Source organism: Ustilaginoidea virens, chromosome 5, assembly GCF_000687475.1.
Source record: "Ustilaginoidea virens chromosome 5, complete sequence".
In the NCBI taxonomy this organism is placed as follows: Eukaryota; Fungi; Ascomycota; class Sordariomycetes; order Hypocreales; family Clavicipitaceae; genus Ustilaginoidea; species Ustilaginoidea virens.
Window position 1 is genome coordinate 693,466 of NC_057320.1, and position 15,955 is coordinate 709,420.

At 58.8% G+C, this 15,955-nt stretch overlaps 5 protein-coding genes across 5 annotated transcripts; 2 read left to right on the forward strand and 3 right to left on the reverse strand.

The window, feature by feature from the left end:
• Positions 1-433: 433 nt before the first annotated feature.
• UV8b_06181 (uncharacterized protein) lies at positions 434-1,900 on the reverse strand (the record flags this gene model as incomplete). Its single annotated transcript, XM_043143678.1, has 1 exon — positions 434-1,900. The coding sequence occupies one exon, from the start codon at positions 1,898-1,900 to the stop codon at positions 434-436; it is 1,467 nt and encodes a 488-aa protein (XP_042999613.1).
• Positions 1,901-2,811: 911 nt separating this feature from the next.
• On the reverse strand, positions 2,812-4,664 carry UV8b_06182 (uncharacterized protein; the record flags this gene model as incomplete). The annotated part of the gene is made up of 4 exons (XM_043143679.1): positions 2,812-3,534; positions 3,616-3,750; positions 3,837-4,334; positions 4,608-4,664. The coding sequence occupies 4 exons, from the start codon at positions 4,662-4,664 to the stop codon at positions 2,812-2,814; spliced, it is 1,413 nt and encodes a 470-aa protein (XP_042999614.1).
• Positions 4,665-6,613: 1,949 nt separating this feature from the next.
• On the forward strand, positions 6,614-7,660 carry UV8b_06183 (uncharacterized protein; the record flags this gene model as incomplete). Its single annotated transcript, XM_043143680.1, has 1 exon — positions 6,614-7,660. The coding sequence occupies one exon, from the start codon at positions 6,614-6,616 to the stop codon at positions 7,658-7,660; it is 1,047 nt and encodes a 348-aa protein (XP_042999615.1).
• Positions 7,661-8,886: 1,226 nt separating this feature from the next.
• Positions 8,887-10,936, reverse strand: UV8b_06184 (uncharacterized protein; the record flags this gene model as incomplete). Its single annotated transcript, XM_043143681.1, has 5 exons — positions 8,887-9,004; positions 9,136-9,160; positions 9,370-10,258; positions 10,389-10,788; positions 10,875-10,936. 5 exons carry the CDS (start codon positions 10,934-10,936, stop codon positions 8,887-8,889), a joined length of 1,494 nt encoding a protein of 497 aa, XP_042999616.1.
• A 2,071-nt stretch (positions 10,937-13,007) lies between these two features.
• UV8b_06185 (uncharacterized protein) lies at positions 13,008-15,563 on the forward strand (the record flags this gene model as incomplete). The annotated part of the gene is made up of 2 exons (XM_043143682.1): positions 13,008-13,557; positions 13,621-15,563. 2 exons carry the CDS (start codon positions 13,008-13,010, stop codon positions 15,561-15,563), a joined length of 2,493 nt encoding a protein of 830 aa, XP_042999617.1.
• Positions 15,564-15,955: the final 392 nt, after the last annotated feature.

Here is a 15,955-nt window from a genome sequence, read left to right on the forward strand (position 1 = left end):
CCGCGCAATCAGGACCAAGTGCCGAGTCCTCTGCAGGCAGACACGCAAGCGCCGACCCTCCACCCTCCACGCCGCCACCTATCCTCCTCCATCCCATCCCCAGCAGAACAGGCGTGACGGCGCCCTCCCATCCCGCCATGCCGCCGCGACTCCGCATTCGATCTGGATGGGAATCCTGCTCTCCTTGCGCAGGACTACCGAGAGCATGGAGGAGGATGGGGCGTTTGTACCGACGAGCGGATGCTGCCAGCAACCTGACCGGACTCGTCTTTCCATTGGATTTCCATCAAGATGCTGTTTGGCCGCCTTGGCCTGCCGTCGTCCAGACTCTACTAGGATGCCGCTCGCCCGCCCTTACCACCATGTCGCAGATGCCGTTCGCCCACCCTCCCCACGCTGCAACGCCCTTTGCCCACCGGCAAATCCGGCCTGCTCAGCGTCCGCCCCTGCCCCGACCGCGCCCGCGCCCGCGCCCGCGCCCGCCTCTCTTGCCGCCCCTGCCCCTGCCCCCGCCGCCCCGGCTGTCGAACCTCTCAAACAGCTGTTCCTGGCCAAACGCCGCCTCGCCGAACCTCATAAAGTTGACCAGGCCGCCGTCCACCACGGCCACCAGCACGTTTCGGTGCCCGTGCTTGAGCCGCTGGTACAGCCTGCCGGGCCCCTGCCAGGCCGGGTCCGGCGCGTCCAGCGGCGTGCTGCCGAGCAGCGCCCCAATCTGCTCCAAGGTGGGCACGCCCGAGCCGGCCGTGTCGGCGACGGCGACGCGGAAGTCGGGCGCCGGCGGGTTCTTCTTGGAGAAGGGCGCGCCGCCGGGCCTCCACACGTGGTAGTGCACGCGGAACGGCTCGCGCGCGGCGGGCTGCGGCGCCGGCGGCGGCGTCGCGCGGGGCTGGTGGCGCGGCAGCACGGCCAGCTGCTGGTAGATGGGCCGGTAGGCCCGGTAGACGCCCGGGGAGACGAGGGGGCCGAACGGCTCTCGCCGCGGCTGCTGCTGCTGCTGCTGCTGCTGCCGCCGCAACCCCCGCGCGACGAGGGAGAAGAGCCACCGCCAGAGCGGCTGTGACGATGCCTCCTCCTCCGCTGCTACTTCTCCTTCTTCGTCGTCGTCGTCGTCGTCGTCGTCATTTGGGGATCCGCGCGGCGGCGGCGGCGGGGCGCGCATGACGTGGAATCCGGCTCGCTTCAGGTGCGAGTACACCTGGAACTTGGGCAGCGTCGTCTTGCCGCGCTGCCCCTCGAAGCCCACCAGGAACGTGTACGCCGCTTCCAGGCTGAGCGGCAGCCCAGCGTCGTAGTCGTCCGGCCCAAACGCGTTCCGCGCGGGCGCCCCGCCCTCGGCCACCACCCGCGGCAGCAGCTCGCCGAAGCTCTTGTCCGGCCACCACATGTCGACCGTGCCTCGCTCGACCAGGTACAGCGCCTCCTCCGGCAGCAGCCACAGCCTGCCCACGCCCAGCCGGTCTCTGCTCCCGGACACGGCTCGCCCAATGTCCCGCATCCAGCTCCCGCGCTCGTGCTCCATGACCACGACCCGGTCGCGCAGCAGGCCATCATCCTCCGGCCCGCCCTCGGCCGCCTGCGCGGCCCACCAGTCCGGGAAGTACCACGCCCGCAGCCAGGAATCTGCCCGATGGATCCGGGTGTAGCTCAGCACCTCCTCCAGCGCTCTGCGGCTGGCCTCGAGGGCGTCGTCTTGCGCCCTGGTCCCGTGCGATTCAAAGTCCTTCTCGCCCTTGCGGATCACCTTTCCAGACACTCCTTTTTTGCTGAACATGGAGGCGAAGAGCTTGTAGTCGGGGACGCCGTCTTCCAAAGCCTCTTCAGCGGTCGGGCCGTCCTCTGCGCCGCTCTGCGCCGGAGCAGGTTCCACCGTGGGGTTGTCGTCATCGTCAAAGGGCATTTTTGCTCCGATATTGGTCCGAGCGGCGCGGAGGGAAGTAGTTGGCGCGAGGTAAGCAAACCGAGAAGCGGTGGCGATGTGCGCAGGCGATGTACGGATATGTTGGTGTGGGATGGTCCCAAAAAGAGCAAAGGGCTTGTCAGTAGCAAGTACGAATCCAAATTAAGTTGCGAGTCATCCTCTTCACTCGGGTAAAATGCAACGCTGCCCCAAAAAAAAAAAAAAAAAGAAAAAGTTTTGCGCTCTGCAGCGCGATAACGGATGGCTGCGAATGGATGGATGGATCTGCCGGAAATTTGCTTTGACGGCTCCAACGTGACGTGACGGTCTGTGCAAGCTGAGCCGCTGTCTTTTTCTGCGGCCCGGGTCCGTACGTTCTGTCAAAGGTGTCCAGGGCAAAGATGCGCACGGCTTATATAATAAGATTCGCCTATGCCTTCTCAAGCCAGTCACCTGACGTGCGCGAGTCTGGCCGAGTGGTTAAGGCGTTGTGTTTAGGTACTCCATCGAAGAGTAATGCTTGAACCGCAATGGGCATCGCCCGCGTAGGTTCGATCCCTACGGCTCGCAAACCTTTTTGTTGTCACTGTGTGATACTGCCGTCTTGACAACTCTTGCGCCTGTAACCCGCAGCGCGAGGTCTTGCATCTCCACCGCTGTTCAACATTCATTTCTGCTGTGCTGTATGTACATTTATGCCAGGGATCAATCAATTCATTTCTTTCAATGTGCGGATACATACATTCCCACGAATCTCACTCAGCAATCGAGACATGTTACAGAAAACCCAAGATAAACGGCTCTCCAACTTCATCATGACCCGGTGATTTCATGGACTGATTCATTGCGGTTATTTCTCCTTGACTCTCTTTTGCGGTGTATTCGACATGTCCCCGGCATTTCCCACCCTGCTACACACTCTCTTCGCTTCCCGCGTTGGTCGAGCCAGGACTCGCCGTGTCGAGGCGGAAACGATAAGGTATCCTGGACTGTGCCCGCCGGCGCATAGCCTCGAATCGCTGCTCGAAGAAGTGGACCAGTTTTGTCCAGGAGTTTCCTCTGAAATTTTCGCGATAGCTGTCAATCATATTCTCCAGCCTGGCTTTTGTATTTGGATTGTCAACCGTGGCCCACATAAGGCATAGCGTCTTGGGCATGTACGTTGTGCCCAGAGGACGAAAACTCCAGGCTCTCCTGCCAGCCGCCAGAACCTCGTTGGCCGCATGGTCGGCATGTTCCTGCAAAACGGCATCCTGAGGGTGAAATATCTCGAGGGTGCGTCGAATGAGAGCCATTAAGCAATGCAAGACACTTACAGTTGACTCGCAAATTACGTAACCCTTGTAGTATGCCCAGTCATTGCTGGCTTCACACGCCGCATGCAACTGCACAGTGATCGAAACTAGTTTCTTGGATTCCAGCCTCATTAGATCGTACGAAGCCCTGAGCCGACCAAGGTGATGTTCTGGTTCGCGCAAGTAGGTTGGCAAAACAATCAGATTTGCTACCGTCAGGTTCGTCGATCGAATGTCCACGACGGAGTAGTCGTTTACCGGTCCATAGAAGTTTGTTTGCTTCAAATCTAACTTGAGATCACTAATGATGACTCGGGGGTCGATGATGCTCTCAGTAATCTACCAGGGCATGAGTCAATGCGCTCTAAAACAGACGAAATTCGAGGAAGGGAAGGGGTGGCACCGCTAGGGAAGTCTCACGGCGACGAGGGTGATCAGATCGATGATTTGTGAGGCAAAAGGGTCACTTCGGTCTCGAGGAGACATGTTGTTTAAAACATGCAACAGTCCTTGCATGTGGACCAAGGTATCATCGTTGTGACCGCGAATGAAGTTCTATGTAAGCCGACGTCAGCACCTTGTTCATGCATGCATGATGCGCCATGGAGCATTCAAGTCTCAGCGACCGGTTGGTTACGTACCTGGGAAAGCAGCAGGAGGTATATTCCGCAAAGAGTGTCTGCCTTGGCAGCTTGGCCGGGGTCGCTGGCGAAAGCGTTTCTCATGCAGGTGAGCGCTGCGCCGTAGTCCTTGAGCGCTTGGAAAACAGTCTTTCCGGTGTACACGGCGGTGACGGCGCTGGAAAAGGCCTTGGCCGACGCGCTCAAAATCGCGCTCCTGCCCAGCCGGCGAGGGACGTCCATGAGGAACGGGCCGAAGCCCTGGATGGAGAACTTGCGATCGGATATCTGCAAGGTGGATATGAAAGCCCCGGCCGTGGACGTAAGCTCGTTTCCGAGAGGACGCTGAGGTCTTGGGTGGGCGTGGACGGGTGGCTGGGCTCGAGGCCGAGCCGTGCGAGAGACGGGAGTGCTTTCGGTGATGGTAGCGTTCTTGAACCTGAAGACGCGCTGCCCAGAGCCAATGCAGCGGATGCCATAGCGTAAGCACCTGGAGCAGGACGGTTGCACGAGGTCGCACTGCCGTCCCCAGTTAGCCGGCGGTCGAGGTACCTACGAGATGCTCGATGCTCGATGCTCGATGCTCGATGCTCGATGCTCGATGCTCGATGTTCCCAACTGGCGAGTCCCGAGTCCCCCAAGTCCCCAAGTCCCAAGTTCAACGTCCAAGTAGCAGCCGAGATTGGCAGACAAATAAGGAGGTAGGTAGATACCCGATGGATGGTACAGCTACAAAGATGGACCCCTCCTCCTTGCCCCCTTCCTGAGGAAGCCGGGATCGAGTGCACATACCTTCTTCTTACGCTTACGGCAGCCTTCACAGCCTCTTCCGGAAGGAGCTCCTGGCATGATGGAAGTACGAGGCTAGCTCAATGCCACTCTTTCCAGCCAAGAACTACAGATGCATCAAACTGCAGCATGAGGTATGACTCAACCACCACGGCCACGTTCCACGGTTTACGGTCCACGGTTTACGGTCCAGAATCCTGACCGAGTGCTCCGTACCGACTACCGATCGCACCATCCCACCCGACAACTCACGTGATGCGAAGTCTTCATCCTGCGAATTCGAATTAGTCATTCCCGCGTTCCAGGGGCAAGTCAGCGCCGACACGACAGCCACTGGGATGGTGGTTATTATGTATTTGCACGAGGGTGACCAGGGACGTTGAGCCAACAAGGTTCAGCCCCAAAACTACGCGAATACGACCCAGTCCTTTCGAAGCCACATTCGATGGAACAACTAGAAGCACGGCTGTCACTTAGCCACCGTCGTAGACGTCGTTGACGTCGTTGAATCAATCAATCAGTACCAATAACGACAAAGATAGCGTGGGGCAGATGCCTGGCCATCTTTCACAGACCTCCGGGACATGGACAAGATGGACGGCGTTTGCCTCGATGCCTCGCAGGGCGCGCAAGACATTTGATCCCCTGGGCAGTCTGCGTCCGCGATCGGATGGCTGCCGGGGCCTAGTTTGACCACAGTCCCCAATGGCCAGTCCCCAGTGACCAGCTCATGGTGACCACACGAGGTGATGAATTGCTGACAGCGCGGCGGCACCCCAAGTGGCCATCATGTCTCTAGTCCTTCCAGCTCCGCGTTGGTGTTGCATTGGAAGCAAATAGAACTGCTTGGCGCAGTGTTCCCATTGGGTCGTGCTCGGGTTGTCCAAGACACTGTGTGACTGCACTTGCGGCACGGCCTCGGGCAAGCGGCTCGTTGAGCTCACCGTCGCCGGCAGGTAGTAGTAAATCGACGGGTGGATTGCTCGACAGAGGTGGCTCGCAAAGCCGTTGCAAGCAAGTTATTGGTTTGGCCATTATCAGACGAACCCCGCGAAGAGCCATCCATCCATGCAAATAACGGGCGAGCCGAACGGCTTGATCCATTGGATTTGCATCCCATCTTTGAGTCTGCAGTCTGGGACCTGGAGTCTGGACAGATCTCGGGCATACATTCGCTTGTGCAAGGATAAGATATGCTCGGGCAACTCAGGTGACTGGAGGCGGGGCGCCACCCTCTCGTCGTCCGGATATCACATCATCGCGGCAAGTCAACACTTGGACCCCTGGCTTCCGTCGACGAACCCTTGGCTGCGCTAATGAGCTGGCCTCGGCCTGCTCATCCGCGTCGGCTCAGCAGGCAGGCAGGCAGGCAGGCAGGCAGGCATCCAAGGGTCCTCCGCCTGGCAAGTCTAGTTAGTGAGCTGCAGGCTGCACGCTTGCCAACAAGATTCCGAAGGGAATGCTGCAAGCGTCGAGCAGGTTCCGATCGTGTCTTATCAGGCCAATGGCCAATGCGACACGGCGGTGGCGGCATCGGCCGGAGCCTGGCTACAGTACCACTGCCAAGGGACACCATGCCATCTCACCATCGTTATCCCCGGCCGAAAAGTGCGTGGCCGACAGGGCGGCTGGCAGGTAAACTTGGCAAGCCGTTGTTAGCGCCGACCCTGATGAATTGTAGGTTTGTACATGTAATTTGCAAGTCCACAGGTCAGTGATCAATATAACCTTCAAGTCCTCCCCCTTCCCCCCCCCCCCCCCTCTTCAAGCCCCCAACCCCCCGGCCGCCCCCCCCCCCCCTCCCCATCGTCGTCCCCCGACAAACTGCCAACATAGCAACTGTCCCGTCCGTCGCTCCTTCCCGCAATTAATTACCATTTGCATCTGCAACCTGCCAACCTCAACAACTGCCACATCTAGCATCTTCACACTGCCTCGCCTTGGACATCCCCTTGGACAGCCCCTTGGACAGCCCATTGGACATTCTCCGGATTGCTGTTTTCACCTCAATGGAAGACGCTCATCTGCTATGTCTTGAAGATTATTTCATCTCCTCCCCGGGTCCGCTGAGACCGCTCATGGTGTCCCTCAACGGACATAACTCGTGGCTGCTGTCCTTCCCACGTCCATGGGCTGATCAGAAGCAGACGGGGAGGGCTTACTTCCATATCGTCTTAGACCCATGGCTGGTCGGGCCTACCGAGCTCGTGGGTTCCTGGTTCATCCGCGTCGACCTGCCCGTGGCCGCGGCCATGCCCACTGCCGACGCCGTGGAAGCAGCGGCGCGTCAGATCGAGGACTTGGCCTCGGAGTATGTGCTGAGCAGGCGCCTGTCCAACGAAGTCTTCAACCCGGCCAGCCACATCGACGCCATTCTCCTGGGATTCCACTACTACGACCACGTGCACGAGGCCACCTTGCGCGAGTTTGGCCGCAAAGTCCCGGTGCTGGCAACGCGCGAGGCGGCCAGCATTGTCAAGCCGTGGAATCACTTCAGCTACATCACCATTGTGGGGGATCTCGGCCCGGCGGCCACGTCATGGCGCGCCCCCGAGCTGCATCCCGGCCCTCCCCTCCCGTCGTGGCTGACGGTGCTCCGCCTCGCCGGTCACCGCGAGATCAACTTTTGCCTGGCCATGGTCTGGACCCACTGGGAGAGCCCCGGGGTCGAGGTGCATGAAGCCATCCTCAGCACACCCCACGGCACTCTCTTGGACCAGGGGCCGCTGCAGGCCTTCCTGGACGCGGAGCCCAAGACTCGCAAGCTGGCCATGCTGCACGGCTTGAAAGAAAGCCACGTCGGCGGCAAGCAGACCAGCTTTGGGGCCAAGGGCGGCCTGCAGCTGTATCGGAAACTCGGGGGGGTCGACTACTGGGTGCTGTCCAACCACTCGATGCTCAACTATACCGGCATCTTCATGCGCCTGTCCCGCGCGGCAGACACGGCTCGCACCCTGGAATGGGCTCTGGATCAGGAGCTGGTGGAAAAGAAGGCCATGAATAAGCCTAGTGTTTTCCGGGTTCCGAACGGTGGCTTCTTGGTTTTGGACGCATGACGCATCAACATGCACGGTGGCATTTCGCGACGGTGGCATCTCGCGACGGTGGCATCTCGCGACGGTGGCATTTCGCGACGGTGGCATTTCGCGACGGCGAGCATTCTAGCTGACGGCCTCTTGGGGAGTCGTGACGGCGAGCATTCCTTGTTGATGGCATTTTTGGCGTCGTGACAGCCAGCATCCTTGCCAGCATTGCCAGCATTGCCAGCATCTTGTTTTTCTTTTCTTGTTCTCCTTGTTTTTTTTCTTTTCGTCTCGCATCAGATGAATGCGTCAGATATCCACACTTCAATTTTATTTCTAGCGCTCGACTTGTTGCCATGCATGCTGTTATGGAGCATCCTCTCCTGCTACTGATACGCCCTGCCGCGCAAGTCCTCCGGCTCTCGGTCGGTGAACAATTAAAGCTCCTCGCCGCAGTTGCACCCGGATGCGCTGGCCACGGGTACTCAACAGCCTTGGCTGTACCACCGGCACTCGAATAGACCCGAGACCACGTAGGCAAACCCCCCCCTCCTCCCTTTCCTTCCCCGTCGCCTGACGATATTTTTCTCATCCTCGTGCGCCCTCAGGCACGGCAGCGGCCACGGCAGCGGGAGCACGCCCCCCCCCCCAGAACCTCACCCCCAGCGCGACGACAACACAGCCGCGACGCCCGACTGCCCGCGGAAAGACGTCGCCTGACGGTACGCACTGTCCAGCTCCCGTCCGGGGCTCATCGCGAGGGGGTCGGTTTGGCCGGGAGGTGCCCGCAACTCCGGCGGGGTTTTCTGCCGAGGCGTGCGTTGAGGGGGTTTTGATCTGGCGAGCAGTGACGGCGTGGCGAGGGGCCTGGGTTTTGGGGCCGTAACCCTGGCTGGCTGGAGGGTTGGTGTCATGGCGTGATGGAAGGGTGGAAATGACGACGCGGGATGCGATTGAGTGCGTCTACGGAGGAGGGCAGGAAGCCCATGTAGTCTGGGACGGATGGAGACGGGAGGCTGGACGCGGTACTCCCGCCCGCGGTGTCTAGGCTTTGGCATGGGAAGAACATGGCGATGGGGAAAGTGAAAAGGAAAAAGAAAAAAAGAAACAGAAACGAAAAAAAAAAAAGGCATGAAATAGCCGGGCCTATATAAACACCGTCAAGATAACATCTCGCCCAACCGACTACTCTTCCCACCTTTTTCCCGCCTCCGCGCCGTCCGCTCGTTCGGATTCGTCGTCTGGCAGGCGAGGGCTCTTTAGCCAAATATAGGCCCGCCTAGCCGTACGGCGATGCTCTTGTTCTGGGTGTAGTTGGCCAGAGCAGCCTCGCCGAGCTCGCGGCCAATACCAGACTCCTTGTAGCCGCCAAAGGGTCTGTCGGTGCAAGAGCCGGTTAGCGCTGTTGCCAAATGGGGAGGGGGGGGGGGGGGCGGTTGCGTAGCTTCCAGCCTTTTTGCATGCCTGGTGCCTTTTGGTCCCGGGATGAGGAGTGTTCCAAAACTTACAGTTGGTGTGAGAGCAGGTTGTAGCCTTTTTGGACGAGGAGGGGGGGGGGGGGGAGAAATGCGTTAGTAGAGCCTCGCGTTTGATATTTGATACGGAGGAAAGCGGGGGAAAGAATGAAAAAAGGAGCAGAGCAGAGCAGAGCAGAGCAGAGCAGAGCAGAGCAGAGGGAGGGTAGGATGGAAAGAGGAATGGCAAGAAATGAAATCATCGTCACGCGGCGTCAGCAAACTCACAGTTGACCCAGACTGTCCCGGCCTTTAGGGCGCGGCTCACGCGAATGCTCGTGTTGAGGTCTCTGGTGTGGATGGCGGCCGCGAGGCCGTAGTTTGACTGGTTGCCCAGCTTGATGACCTCGGCCTCGTCCTTGAACTTGGCAATGGCGCAGACGGGGCCGAAAATCTCCTCCTGCATAATCTTCATGTCTGGGCGCACGTTGGAGAAGACGGTGGGCTGGATAAAGTAGCCCTTGTCGCCGTGGCGCCCGCCGCCGACTTCGACCGTGGCGCCCTCCTCCTTGCCGGACTTGATGTAGCCCATGATGCGGTCGTACTGCACCTGGCTGATCTGGGGCCCCTGGAAGGTGTCCTGGGCGAACGGGTCGCCGACCTTGTTCTGCAGGGCGCGCTTCTTGAAGGCCTCGAGGAACTTGTCGTAGATGCCCTCCTGGACAAAGATGCGGGAGCCGGCGCAGCAGCACTGGCCGTGGTTGAAGTAGATGCCAAAGTTGACCCACGAGATGGCCTGCTCGATGTCGGCGTCGTTGAAGACAATGTTGGGCGACTTGCCGCCCAGCTCCAGGGTCACCTTTTTCAGGTTGGAGGACGCGGCAGCCTTCATGATGGTGCGCCCGACAAGGGTGGAGCCGGTAAAGGCAATCTTGTCAACGTCCATGTGGGAGGCGATGGCGGCGCCGGCGACTCTGCCGAAACCGGACAGTAGGTTGAAGACTCCGGCAGGGAAGCCGGCTTCCTTGACCAGGGTGGCAAAGACCAGAGCCGAGAGCGGCGTCTGCTCCGCAGTCTTCATGACGATGGTGTTGCCCGTGGCCAGGGCGGGACCAACCTTCCAGGCAAGCATGAGGAGGGGGAAGTTCCAGGGAATGATTTGGCCGCAAACACCAAGCTACAGGGGCCGTTTCCAAGAGCCATTTCCACACGGTCAGTTTTCTGCGGCCCCCAACAACGTACGTCTTGTCTTGGCGGGCAATTCCAGCCGTCTCGGGACACACTCGGGGGCGGGGGGGAACGCTCACCGGCTCCGGGCGGGTATAATGGAACATGTCGGGGGCAATGTCAATGGTCTTGCCCTCAATCTTGTCGGCCCAGCCGCCGTAGTATCGGATGCAGGCAGCGACGGCGCCAACGTCACCCTTGGCCATGGTGATGGACTTGCCATTGTCGAGCGACTCGACGGCGGCGAGGAGGTCGAGGTTCTTTTCCACGAGGTCGGCGAGCTTGATCATCATGTTGCCCCTCTGCTGGGGCGTGACGTCCTTCCACGTGGTTTCAAAGGCCTTGCGAGCTGCGGCGACAGCGACGTCGACATCTTTCTCGGTGGCTTCGCAGACAGAGGTGATGACCTCCTCGGTGGTTGGATTGACAACCTCGAACTTTTTCTTGTCGACACCCTCAACCCACTCGTTGTTGATGAAGCTGTCATGCGAGGGGCGGTAAGCCTTCCGCGCAAGTCCTCTGACGTCTCGTGGAAACCACGGTCTTGCCAAAGTCAACAAACTCACAGGCCAATGGGTTGTTGGTAGGCACCCGTGAGGGGGGTCTTGAGCTCGACGGTTAAGCCCATGGCGGATGTTTTCGAGCAGCGCAACCGGCCTTGATTTTTTCAGGGGAATGGACGAGGACGAGGACGCGGACGAGGACGAGGAAAGAAGCCGTTCGGTTCGGAGTGTGGGAGGGAGGGACTGGATTGGGCTGGTCGTAGGAGAGCGAGGCGAGGGAAGGGAACTCCAGTCGTCAACTAGAAATAGCGCGGCCCAGCTATGTATGTATGTACTGTACCTGCCACGTTCGGCGAGTTCAGTGCGGGGTGACGACTGGACCCCCCCATATGGCATATGGCCACCCGGGCCTAGCATCTCCAACCGCTCCGCCCGCTGTGGTCTGGTCAACTGACAATGTGGCGTGGTGGGGTGGCGCCAGCTTCCCGTGACGGCTGGGAGGCTGGGACCAGACAGAGCTGGTCTGGTGGCAATGACGGCGCGATTGACAGTCATCAGCAGGGATTAACAGTGTGTGATTGACAAAGATTGAATTTAATTTAACACGATGACCCCGCACGGAGACTCTCTCCACCTCCAGTCCGCACCCAATACCCAATGCAGCGAGCAGCGAGCAGCGAGCAGCGTGCCGCGAGCGCACTTTGAAGCCGTCATGCATTCTCCTCCGTCGGTCCCCGCAACGAGCAAAGTCCTGACCGAGTCTTGACGGGACGACAGGTGGATTCTGAAGTCGGGACACACACCCACGTCTCTCCGAGGGGGCTGTTTGCCTGCAGCAAAGCAATAAAGTGGTCCTGGGGCCAATACTGCCTCGTCCCATCATCCATGTCCGTATGGTACTGTATGTACTGCGGTGCAACCAACGCTTCTTGGACGGCAAGGCTCGGCTCTACGGATTAGTCGCTCCGGGAACACCAGTTGACGCTTGCCGCGCATTTGTTTCATGCCTGTTGCACGAACCTGGCCTCCCTTTTCCTTGCACCACGAGACTTGGCGTTGTGAATCTTGACATCTTGACATCTTGACTCGAGCGGATCAATTCGCCATCCCTCGGGCCATGTCCCCATAGTACCCCCGCCGTTGTTGGACGAAGAAAGGCAAAGTGCAATCCATGCCCGTCGGGCAAGCTTGGACGTCTGAACCGCCGCACATGTCGTCAAGTTGGTTTGAAAGAAGCCGTCGCAGGCCATGCCTATTCAAGTTACGGAGCACATGTCGATTGGTCAGCCGTCACGGAATTCTTCAATACCTGCTTAGTGGCTCGCGAAACGCACAAAGGAGACGCTATATATATCTTCTCAGCAAAATGCCTCGTACAGAATTAGTATCAAGCCGAATACTCCTGCTGCCCTCAAACAAGTCTGGTCTATGTGTGGCGATGCACTCGTTCCTTCGGCCTAAACTTCAGGCAAAGTAGCGACCGCCAGACACCACCGTATGTATCAGGCGGATTTTCATTCTTCCTTTGATACTCCAACCCAGAACACCATGTCGAGGCTCATGTAAGCTCCGCTCATGGGTTAGCTTGCTTAATCGCCCATCAGCATACGCTGCTTTACCAGGAAGTAGCTGCTCTCGGCCGCCGTTGATCAGTCTAGGACTCTATCGATACAGCGCCGGGTGATGATAGTAATTATTGATTGCTGAATGCAATGCCAAGAAGCATAGCCCTGCAGGCCCTGCAGATGACTATGGTCATGCCGCCAGGGAGCGCCGCGTCTTTCCGGAGCGATAAATTTGTAAGCTCTTCTTGCGTAAAAACAACTGGCAATAATGTGTCATCCGTATTGAGGCCGCACTGTGCTCTATCGAGATCTGGACAGAAACCGCGCCCAGATATTCCAAATACTTTGGCGTTGAAGCATCGATGCCAGTCTCAAGCTGCGGTAGTGGTCACGTGACAGCAGCGCGGCTCTCTCAAGAGGCCAACGCCCGGCTCATGGCCCCATCATGTGACAGGTGGAAAACTCGGGGCCGTGATGACGTCCAGCCTTGCACCCCCGGGCCCCCAGCAACCCCTATGTCACTTCAACCTCCAGCCGGTATCCAGTGCAGAGATGCTGTGCCCAGCATCACCCCGTCTTCTGAACGTCCCCATCCCTCCTTGAGGGCTTATCCCGCTTTCCCAGCTCAAACATGCCTCCCGAAAACCTCGACAATGTCCGCGTCTTTGTTCAATGGCGCGACCAGACTGTCTTCGCTGGCGAGGAACTAAAGTGTACGGTAACCTTCAAAAACATCGCGCCGTCCCCAAGTCAGCAAACGCAACAACAATCGCAGCTCCAGCAGAAGCTCCATGGCGAGCGTCAGCGGTTGACGGTGCCCCTGCAATCTCGGGCCAAAAAAGGCAACGTCGGATTGACTTCGCTCCCGTCACCAACGCCTACAAGGGGTCATCACAGGTCGGCCTTATCCCTCAGTGTTTCTACGACAAGCTCGCACAGCCGCTCTGGATCGGTTCAATGGCCCCAGAAAGTCGGTACTGGAGGCGATTGGAAACCGGCTCATCGACATCAACGATCACTATCCATCGTATCCATCGGATCGACCAAGACTCTGGAGGAACATGGTCCGCGCAGCGACACCACGTCGAGGCCGCCCCGACCAAATAGAGGCCATAATCGTGCGGCAAGCTTGCAGATCCCACCACAGGGCGCATCTTCGCCTAGTCCAGGACCCCGATCAGGTATGTGCACGACTCCCCTCGCGCCTTTCATCTTGGCACAACAGATCGCTAAGACCGAGACAGCGCCGTTCTTTGCTCGGCAAACAAGCACCCCCCTGTTCAACGAATCATACCCGCCCAACAGATTTGGCCGTCACGCGGGCGCCTCGACTGTACCAAACACACCAGGACTTGAGGGTCAGAGAAGGTTGCCCAAGTCGCCACCGAGCCCTCAACTGCTGGACTTTAGTTTTCTAGCTTCCGACGTAGCCGAAGCCGAACAAGTGTACAACAACTTGGGCTCGAGTCAAACTGATGGGCTCCCCAACCCTAGGAGGGAAAGTACTGCCGATAACCATAATCTCAACGTGCGATCGAAAGAACAGTCGTCAAGCTTAACCGAGCGGCCTGCACCTCGAATCCTGGCTAGCAATACGGCACCCGGGGGCACACCACGAAGCAGCGGGGAGTTTTACTCCATAAGTAACAACTCGTCCGAAACCCTCGTGTCCGAGTATGTAGCTCAGCCGTTGATGCGGAGCAATGGAGGGCCACCTCACCTGAGGCGTAGTTCCGGCATGGCCTTTGCGCCGCAAAAGAACACTCCAGAATCGTTGATGATGGGCTATGCTCAGATTCAGGGATCCTTCACCCTGGATGGTTCGTTGGTCAGCTTGGGACCTTTTGAGCAGGTCAAGAAGAAGGCTGTCGTGAGCGGCCGAGGAGGTGGCGTCATTGGTGTCAAACCCGCCAAGCGGGACACTGGTCTACTAAGAGGGTTGGGCTGGGGGAAAATCGGCTACTCTCTGGGAGACTTACTCGGCGGTGGAGAGCTGAGCACGATCAAGGAGATACGCAGTGCGGCCAGTTCGAAATCCATTCCCTTGCTTAGCACGCCGCAGTCTATTCTCTTTGTGGACCTGCAGTTGGCGGCCGGCGAAAGTCGATCTTACGAATACACCTTTCGCCTGCCAAAGGGGCTACCTCCAACCCATAAAGGGAAGACCATCAAGATTTCGTACAGCCTCATCATCGGCACGCAGCGAGCTGGTGGCGCCAAGGAGCAACAAGTTCGTTCTGTCGACATACCCTTTAGGGTCTTGGGGAGCGTGAACAGTCATGGCGATATCCTCGGACATGACCTCATGAACCCATATGTTATGCTGCGGGATATGGCGGAAGTCAAGAGCCTAGGGAAGCCCAAGAAGGCACACAGATCAAAGGCGTCTTTTGGCCCACCGACGACCATGAATGAGTTTCTGAGCTACGTTGATGACCTCGCGACGAGACCTCGCAGCTCCCCGGGTGCCGCGTTGCTGTCGCCAACAGAGCCGGACTCGTCGAGGAGACCATCCAGTTACGAGGAGGCTGCCACAACAGCGAAAGAAGCGGTACATTTAGCCATTATGAGAAGCAACGTGGCCGGCGACGGACAGCAAAGCGCCAACCGGTTTGAGATTGCCCGGAACGGGCAGCGCGTCGGCGTGGTAATGCTTACTCGGCCTGCTTTTAGGCTGGGGGAGGTGGTGACCATGGCTGTCGACTTTACCGGCGCAGACATTCCTTGCTACGCGGTGCATGCGACTCTAGAGACGACGGAGAAGGTGGACGCCTCATTGGCGGTGAGGTCGGAGACGAGCCTGCAGCGCGTCACGAGGAAAGTCTACGTCACGTCCTCCGAGGCCACCATGTTCTCGCGCCGAATCGTCTTCACGCCGACGATTCCTATTTCCGCCACTCCCGAGTTCGTCACGAGCGGAGTCCACCTCGAGTGGAAGATACGCGTCGAGTTTGTGGTTCCCTACCAGGGCTCCGGCAGTTCCAAAAGCGGCGATTTGCCGGTCCCGCACCCACTGCTGGAGCAAATCTCGGAAGACGAGAAAGGCGGGCTCGTGCTCGTGGCCATGGAGACGCTGGCCTGCGAGAGTTTTGACGTGTCGGTGCCGCTGCGCGTCTATGGTGCGGTAGGCAACGGATTGGAGAGGTTGGAAAGAGACGAGGCTTCGGAAGAGGGACTGCCGGTGTAGATGGGTGGCCGTGGCCATGTAGCACCTCTCATCATTCTCACGTCTTTGGATAGCGGGTGTTTTGGCGTGGAAGAGATGGTGGGTGGTGGGCACAATACATGCATGCGTGCCAGGCTAGGCGATGCCGCATGACGTGGGTTGGTTGCATGCTCGCTCAATCGTTTAGCACTTCGGCGTCGCGGAAACTTGGCGCTCTGGATCACAGGGCCGGTCCTTGGTCTGAGAGCCATCAACGCAGACGCAGACGCAGACGCAGACGCAGACGGCGTCGGCAGCGAGAGCGGTGGTTATGCTTGGGGATACTCGTCTCGAGGAGTGCTTGGTGGGATTCATGGCCCAGCATAATGATTGGGGGGGGTCCCCTTGGCAGGGAAGAAAGGTTGACGTGCTCC